This window comes from Schistocerca americana, chromosome 4 (genome assembly GCF_021461395.2).
Source record: "Schistocerca americana isolate TAMUIC-IGC-003095 chromosome 4, iqSchAmer2.1, whole genome shotgun sequence".
Classification (NCBI taxonomy): domain Eukaryota; kingdom Metazoa; phylum Arthropoda; class Insecta; order Orthoptera; family Acrididae; genus Schistocerca; species Schistocerca americana.
This window is the reverse complement of record NC_060122.1, coordinates 480,252,821-480,262,357: the sequence shown is the minus strand read 5'-3', so window position 1 is coordinate 480,262,357 and position 9,537 is coordinate 480,252,821. Positions and strand designations below refer to the sequence as shown.

Here is a 9,537-nt window from a genome sequence, read left to right as displayed (position 1 = left end):
AATGCACACACGACCGACATCTCCGGCTGCTGCATATACAGTTTCCGAGAGTCAGAACCACACAAGCCACTTGTCACACCTTTCTGCCTCTCATCAGCAGCTGCTAGGCTGGCAGCAAGAAGTGGTGGCAGCACTGACTGCATGCTGAGGGGAGTGGCAGGAAGGGGGGAAAGAAGTAGTAGTGGGGGAGTAGGGAAGCAGCAAACATACTTAGCTGCACCCAGCGAGCGATGATGCATGATATCTCTGAAAACAAATAATTTCATCTACTGAGACAAAAACGAGATTTTTGCCGTGTTTGTTTAAAATTTGCCTGATACTTCTCCAATTTCCCTGAAGCATTTGAAATACCCTTATTTTCAGAAACTATGGCAACCCTGATCAAGTAATCCAGCAAGGCCTGATAAGAGAACATTGCTCATTTTTAACACTTATTTAGAAAAGCCTTTCGAATGGAATTTTGTGTATTTCAATCTGAGCAAGTTGTCCAGATACATTGATTGTAACAACTAATTCAATTATGAGTTTTAATTACAGTTAATTAATTGTAACATTGATAAAGATGCGTGAATAACTTTTGTAGTACTATTCCTAGACCAAATCAAATTTCAATTTTGTAATCCTTTGATCAAACAGAATAGTTTGATGTAGATCATAACATAATTTAATGTTTACTTTGGCATTTTTCCTAGTGATTCGATTTTTTTGGACATTACCAACCCTTCCACCCCAGTTCAACCAAAACACTACGAACACAGTATGCAGATGGACAGAACTGGCAATTTGCGAGGGGTTCCATTTCATTTGGATGCACTGAACTATCTGTATTATCAACCATCAACAGAAAATTTACACGATATTCAATTTGAGTCACAAGACACATCGTAATTCTGACATTGGGCTTACCTTCCGCCATGGAAATTGCACCACAGCCACTACAATAAAAGCAGAAACCTTAGATAAAAGGACCTTTTTGGCAGTAGCACTTGGGTGAGCAGTAGTTGTGATTCTTCCCACAAAAATAAACACTTCTTAAAGTTGGTACCAACAATTCGTTGCACTAAGGACAAATACACTGTTAAAATGTCTATTTTCTTAAATACAGGTGGTGTATGGTTTTCATCTGGAGTGAAGATGGGACAACAGGGCTGCAAGATGTTGACTGGATTGATCTTGTGTTTATGTACTTAGCAATAATAAACCCAAGATTAGTTTTTATTAGTGATTTATAAACTTAAAAGATCACCTGAAACACACACATGAAGCTGCTGAGCCACAACCTCGGACAATAAACTACTACAAAATAACTAAATGGAGTTGTGGATATGGAAATCTACATTATTAGTGGGGTCCAAATTAATGCCATTTAAAATGAATGTAAGTGAACTTCATGAGGCAGCACCATTAATCTACCCACAGAACAACAACCACCACCACCACCACCACCACCACATTCCAGGACACTATTCTGGAGGCATACAATTGGCCTGTCTGACACTTCCTCAGTAGAGGAGGCTGTGGTCCAGCAGCTGTAATGTATCTCCCATTCCACAGGGACCCAACACTGCACCTCAAGATAACAAGTATGGTAGAATCAAATATAATGTACTTACTTTTCTGTACTGTTTTGACTTTTAGAACAACTAAAGGGTTAATGAAGAAGTGAGAGTTGACTACTGAAACTGTTTCTGTAAATATTTTAATAAATCACATTCATATTCCCTTACTCTGACAAATGAATAAATGAATGAATAAGACAGAGTGCACACAGAATTTAGTTTTGTTCATAAATCATGGCAAGGTTTATTTTTTCTCCTTTCCTTTTTACTTTTACTCTCAGGTCATTAAAAACATTTCATAACATTAAAGAGTAATGCATAAGGCTGGAGAACATTAATCCAATACATTTATTTATACCAATATATTTCAAAAAGTAGTACAATAATCTTGAAATGTGTTACTACGAGAAAGACGGGCTATTTATAAACAACGATCGATTTTTATACATACAGTGGTATGTAATATTCACATTTAGATACAGTAAATTAACTTTTTACATAATATAAAATATCAGACGTGATTTTGGCAAACCTTCTGGCTAATACTATATTTTCATCTCATCACAGCCTAGGAATTTGTTATGATTATGCTTTTATCACATTGTCTAGCATCTAAATTGAAACAAACACTGAGAAAGGTACAATATCATTTGGCAGCACAAAGCAACACAATGTGAATTGCTCTGAATCCAGTATCAAAGGATCAAATAATACTTATATTGGGGTTTGTGTTTACAGTTTTTTGTTTTGTTATTATATAAAACTGCCTTGATATCTACCAGTGTATTGTTTTATCTTTGCAAACACTTTTTTAATGTACACAGAGCAAAGTGATTCTTCCCACAAAAATAAACACTTCTTAAAGTTGGTACCAACAATTCGTTGCACTAAGGACAAATACACTGTTAAAATGTCTATTTTCTTAAATACAGAAAGACATTCACTTCCCTGTTTTCTCCAAATTGTAAACAGCCTTTGTATAAAAACTTTTCAACATAAAATAGCTGAGGAACTGAAATGTAATCCCGAAAATATATAGAGCTCTCAACTTCTTTCTTTACAGATAGATTACTCATTTACAATAGTATCATTTGTGCATGTATTATTTTAAATATTTATAGTAATGAGACTTTATCACATTTATTTTACAAAAACTAAAACTTGAACTTCATAAAAAATTACTCAGGCATTTCATTTTCCTGAGATGGCTGTCCTTGTTTTTGGACCATACACGATCTGGCAACAGATTCAAACAACCTGTAAAATATTAGAGAACACAAAATAATCACACTGACTAGAGCTAAAACACAACATTTAATCTTAATAAACTGTACTTACTTTTCTATTTCTGGAGCACAATGGACAAATTCATGATTCCAGAACTTGTACGTCGGATTTTTTATAAGTTCTATAAATGTAATGAGGAGGCCCCACGGGTGTGGTCTATTTACAATCAGTCTTTCAAGAAGGACCCTTGAATTAATAAGAGCATATAATTACTTTTTAAACTCTTTATCTTACAACAATATAAACAAATTACAAAATTATTTTACTGTACATCTCCAGGGTTGGGTCACATAAATGACTTTGTTTACATGATGATTACTGTGTTCCTTTAAACAGTATGTATTAGTACATATGTAAAAAAAATTATACCACCATCTTTCAATGTAGTAATCCAAAGGAAACTTTACCCACTCTATGAATGTTTGACATACACGGAAATGTTGAACAGTACAGAAATGAAAGTAGAACCTTGGTACAAAATCATTACTGCTCTATGAGGATTGATTAAAAGAGAAGAAAACTTTGTTTATGTGAAGTAGTTGTTACAGGTAAACACGGAGTCTCCTCTTTACTGGAGCTGGTTCAAAAATACTAATGACTTCATCTGTAACCACACACTTCGAAGCGCACTTTTGCATGGACGCGATTCTGAAGAAATCTGATTCTTCAACCATTGCAAAGAAAACATTTTGAGTTTCACAATAGCCAGTTACAATAGGATATGGCTTTAGAGCTGGAGGGTGAGAAACAACCTGCAGTCACAACTGCAAAAAAAAAAAAAAAAAAAAAAAAAATAAATTATTACACCCACTACTTAATGCCTGAAATGCAAAAGAAAATGCAAGAAGGTGAGAGTATGTTTAAGAAAGTTCATTTATGAAACCTATGCTTACAAGTTGTATCTTACTTCTTTGAGATTAAATAGATATCTACAAAATGGACAATGAGTAAGGAATGTATGAAGGTTCCTATTGTTTCTCAGCATAATTCATAAATTACCTTATTTTATGTTTTGTAAACTAGCATGGATGGTAAGCTTTCAAGTTGTAATAATCATGCCTCAAATGAGCCAGAAAAACTGGAATGTTCAGGAAATTCGTTTACACTTTATACTTGGGGTAACTATAATGTTCTGAGTTCAGAGCATACGTGTAATGATTCTCACAAATACATTGGGATCATGTATGTACAGTAAAGACACCTTCAGCAGCATGAAAGATGCAATATTACACTTTAAAAAATGGCACTATGAACGTTGCCACTGTTGCAAGCATCTCAGAAACCCCTTATTAAATATGAAGTTTTTTCTTATCTCTTTCAAATCAGGCTGTCTTTTTTCTCTTGTCTTGTTTCTGTTGTTAGTGATGGCAACAGTACAGTACCTACTGGCAAGTGTACGAAAGATCTCTGCTTTGATATTGGGGATCAAGATGGGCTACATACTGTGACAGGCTGCAACTTTTTTCAACACCTAACGATGGTAGAATAATAGATGCTGCTTTCTGTGGGATCAATTGGGCACATCACATGGACAGTTGCAGGCATTTCTGTCCAAATCTGGACAATTCTGGTTAAACTGCTACCTCTGTTACCCCACTGCAATCTTCCTCATGCTTTCCAAGACTTTTGAGGAGGTACTTGAATAGCCTGTTGTGTTTGGAGATATTTGTCAAGGCTGTGTGTGTTTTTTCTGTCTCTGGCTTTGAATGACTTTTACCCTTTTAGTCTGAAAATGTGATGCCTGAACATTATGTGCAGCAAACTGTCACTAACTCTCAATCATTAAATAGGGCTTCCACTTAATTCAGGACAATGTTTCAGTATTACTCAGCTGAACAACACCTGAATTAGTAACTTCCAGTTACTGACCCCCTCTCCTCTTTCTCATGTAAGTGTATCCATCTATGAAACTGTCCCTTGAGTGGAAGAGCTTGCCACTGAATGGTGAAGGCAAATGTCAATGGCCAAAAATGATCACATTCCACAAATCAAGATCTAACTAATTGTTATGAGGGACTCAACAAGCTTATCACTGAAGCAGTTTGATGTAGGAACTACAGCACTTTATGTCCATTACTTTCACCTGAAAAATTACTTAGCGCCAAGTGATAGCTGTTTTGAATGAACTGATTACCATCTACAAGAGTATTACATCTTGATAAAGGGATGGCTACTAGGACAGTTTGTGAGGAAAGTTGAAATCCCTTGACAGACATCCATGGCATCTTACAACTTGCAGCTTAGCTTTCAATATTTGTTCAGGAAACACCTTCTTCTATTTTGGGTAATAGGAGGAGGACTACATTAGCTCTGTATTTGGTAACATACGTGAAATAATGAAAAATTGAGGATGGAATGTGACAGTTGTATGAAAGTTGCAACCCACTGTATAGCAGATAGGCAAAAAAAAAAAAAAAAAACTTTTGATCAACAAGGCCTTTGTCAAAAATAGACGATTTGCATTTGTGCGCATGCGTGTGTACAGTGCATGACAATATATAACTGCCACTTTTCACTCCCCTAAAGCTCATTAAAGCATATCTGCTTCCTTTAACAGGACTCTCAATAATACGTTGTTTCACAAGGACTCCATTTACAGAAATTCAGTTTGAATCATTTATTAGGAAAAAAAAAATTACAAAAAAGCTTCATTACTAAAATAATATTATTATCTGAATGTAGGAAATCATTAAAGAATCTATGCAGTTGCTGTGTCTGATTAAGGTAGTGGTAACTGTAAATTATGATGCCATCCATTATGTAATCAATATTTTAAAGAGTACAACCAGTCAGCTGCATTACAAACAAATTGTATATATACAGCCGTAAGTTGCAGCTACAAGTAAAATTTATACATACTGCTGGCCATTAAAATTTGAATACCATGAAGATTACACACAACAAATGTTAAGTTGGCAGGAAGTTTACTGTGTACATGGTTATGCAAATGATTGGCACTTCAATGCAAATGTACAAAGTACGGATGCTCAATGCTATTTACATTCTGTAAACAAGGAAAGGTCATTCAGCAGGTTTCTGATTTCCAAATCACATCAGAGTGTTATTTGTTTTTGAGAAGATCATGTTCAGTCTCGTGTAAGGAGAAATATCTAACAGCAGGTGTCAGGATTTGACAGGAGGAGGATTGTGACCTATCAAGACTGCAGTTCATTGTTCCATGGTGCTTGTGTTGGTCAGGATCCAACAACTATCATGCATATATCGAACTGATAGGTTGAGGAGGTCCTAGTCAACACCGTATGGGATCTCAGTGGCTTCAGGCAAAAATCAAACAATGGAAAAACCAGGATGGAATGTAACAATATTATGAAAGGAAAAAGTTGACACTCACTCACCATGTGGCAGAGATGCTGAGTCTCTCTGACCCAGCCTCCTCATTTCCCTCACCCAGTCACCACCCCATCTTGCACTGGTGCTACTGCTCCCAGTGTGACTTCAGTCCCCAGAGACTGCAATCATGTGTGTGTGAGTTCCATTTGCGTGAGTGTGCGCGTGCGCACCTGTTGTCTATATTTTGACAAAGGCCTTACTGACCGAAAGCTTTATTTGCGACAGTCCTTTTGTTGTGCCTATCTGCGACTGCTATATGGTGAGCGGCAACTTTCCTTTTCATAATATTATGCCAGTGGCTCCATGAGACTAGTGCCCCGAGAGGACAGACACTGTTCAATTTGCCCTGCAGGATATGGCTATGTCCCATATAATGAATAAGGAAATGGGCTCATTTGCATCAAGACGAGACAACTATCCACACGAACTAACAATGTGACGATGTCTGGAGCACCACGGACGCTCAGAAAGGTGACCTCTGTTGTGACTTCCTATGATTAAGCACAGCAGAATGGTGTCACTAGTGTAGCAAATGGCAACAAAGGACACAGAATACCGTCATACTACATTTTCAGCAACAGATACTATTGCGTACACAACATGATCACCCGTTCTCATAACTGGTTACTTGGTTACCAGTGGTTGCATCTCTGACATCCTATCTTCAAGGTCTCTGTGACATTACTTTCCAAAAGGATAACACAATAACACATTTCGCCCATGTTGTCCCGTGCTATCTTGATACAGAGGCAGAGGGTGTTAGGCAATTGTTATAACCAGTATGTTCTCTTAACCTCTCACCCATTAAAAATTTCTCACTCTGGGTAGCGAAGAGACTTTCACATCGTCACTCTCCAACCACTGTGACAAATAAATTATTCGTAAGTGTTGAAGCACCAGGGAATGACATACCCTTATCCGTCATAAAACTCAGTTCAACTATGCCCTGCCAGGTTGTTGCTTCTAGAGGTGGCCGTTCTGTATACTAATTTGGCACACTGTATACCCCTCACATCATCTACAAATTTAATAATGTGTTCTTCCTACTACACCACTTACTAAAATTTTGTTACTGCTATCCTTCCCGGTGTTGCGTTTTTTGGTGGCTAACAGTGTATTATATACAAAAGTAGAAACTGCAGTTACTATCAAGTTCTACTTAACATAGTTACTATCAAGTTCTACTTAACATAGTTACTATCAAGTTCTACTTAACATAGTTACTATCAAGTTCTACTTAACATAGTTACTATCAAGTTCTACTTAACATAGTTACTATCAAGTTCTACTTAACACATTTACGCACTGCTGCTGTTAGTTTTGCATATATCCACCGATTATGGCTACGTATTATCCTACATACATACGACGTACTGCCCAAACCTTTAGAGAATTGGAATAATGCACCCAAACAATCAGCATTGTAAACTTCTTGTATTTGCGTTTTTTAACTGCCAGTCAGCCACATGATGCCACTATGAGTGCAGTGTGATCATTTAATTTTTTTTACTCCAGGTTCTTCAGTATCTTTCAATTTAAAAATGGCCAACTTGAAGGACCAAAGTATCACTATTAATTTTTGTTTAAGATCCACAAAACTGCCGTTGAAATATGCTAAGGCTAGCTTTTGGTGAGCAAGCTCTGGGCCAAGCAAGAACAATTGAGCAGTTTAAGTGATTTAAAGATGGCCGGGAGTCTATGGAGGATGGCAAACTATTGGGCCAACCGTCATCATGCACAACTCTGGAGATTGCGGAAGTATGAGAAAGTGACCCACAAGAACAGAAGGCAGACAATCCATGAGGTTCGCAAAATTGTTGGAATTCATACCGGATATGTCAAGTTTGTTCCTTATCTTTCTGAATGCTAACTAATGAGACTATTGGTTTCAGGTGGGCAATGAAAGCCAAACAACAGTTTGAGCTGATCCAAATTTTTCGTGCAGGGTAATAACTGCTGATGAAAAATAGGTCTATGGTTATGAGCCCAAAACAAAACTATCTTACAAGTATGAATACACCATCTCCTCACAGTCCAACCAAGCCGACAAAGTTTACAGCAACATCAAATCAATCCTAATGATTTTCTTTGACATTCGACAAATTGTCCACAAGGAATTTTTTTGATGTTTTGAGGAGATTGAGGGAAGATATTTGACACCTGAGAGATGAGAGAATAAATACTATTATGACAACTGTATGAGAGAGCAGCATTTTCACTCCAAAGGAGACATTTGTGCAATATCTCAACTAATTCTGAATACAATTCAGCCAGTAGCCATATAGAACACTGCTTCCAACAATAGGAAAATAGCTGGAAGTATTGCACAAAAGCATAAGGGGACTACTTTGTAGGTAATGGCAAAGAGCTGGAAGGTCAATTTTCTGATTTTTATAGACATATTCTCAGAAATTTAAGGCAGAAAAACATTTTTTTAAAAATAAAAATCAATTCAAGCACATGTTATGACCCAGTGAAGCAAACAATCTGGTAAAAGTTACATTTATCTGTATACTACAATTAACTTACCTTGTAATTTGTTCCTGGATAGCTTCTGTATTGGCCTCAGCAAAAAGGTACAATAATGTACAGCTGAAGTAGTGTGTCTGGCTGTTTGGATATCTCAACTGGTTGGCAATAGCATTCAGAAAAAGGTACCGCCCTAAATATATGAAACAGCAATTGTAAAAGAAATGAAGGGTAAAACAGCTTAGGCAAAAAACAAACTCAAATTATCTGGAACAAATAGATTAACAGCAGCTCCTTTTGAAACCAAGTACTGCCAACAATGCATAACATTGCACCATATACATGAAAAGATGACACACTGCTATTGCTACAAATAGTTAAGGTAACAGCCTTTGCCTGTCTAGAGTTTATCAATTCACTGAATTGACAAATCGAATTTTATATGTTGTATTTGCCATTCAGCAACTTCTAAGCTGCTATGAAAACAATATCTCTCACACATAATTGTATTTCTTTTACTTCACAAGATGTATAAGGGAACAACATTAGTTACTTCATTCTGCATAATCTTGTTTTGTTATAAATATAAACAATACTAATCAATAATCTATTGAGCTCTTTCACTGAACTGAATGACTCATCCACTATCAAGTATGCTCCGATACTGATCCGCTTAGCAAAAAGTATAGACTGTGGTTCCAACAAAGATGGCTGTATTAACGTCTTTAATTAGAGGCCGTCATTGTCATGTGCCTAGCTGAATAAAATACTTTCAGCAGCACAAACACAAAACTTCACTGTTAAGTTGGTGAAGGCATCACACCTAAACATCAATACAACGTTGCTGTAACTGTCAGTATTACACTAAAAC

General features: G+C 36.6%; 1 protein-coding gene across 7 annotated transcripts in view; it reads right to left on the bottom strand.

The window, feature by feature from the left end:
• Positions 1–1,889: 1,889 nt before the first annotated feature.
• LOC124614000 (CCR4-NOT transcription complex subunit 1) overlaps positions 1,890–9,537 on the bottom strand; it is a 126,391-nt gene continuing 118,743 nt past the window's right edge. For 6 of the 7 annotated variants that reach the window (XM_047142800.1, XM_047142804.1, XM_047142802.1 and 3 more), the window contains exons 40-42: positions 8,727–8,859; positions 2,898–3,032; positions 1,890–2,816 (exon numbers count right to left, since the gene is read on the bottom strand). In XM_047142800.1, the coding sequence (XP_046998756.1) occupies positions 2,738–2,816; positions 2,898–3,032; positions 8,727–8,859 (347 nt within the window). In that variant the 3' untranslated portion in view covers positions 1,890–2,737. The remainder of the gene's footprint in view (positions 2,817–2,897; positions 3,033–8,726; positions 8,860–9,537) is intronic. The other variant, XM_047142805.1, reaches the window with a different exon arrangement.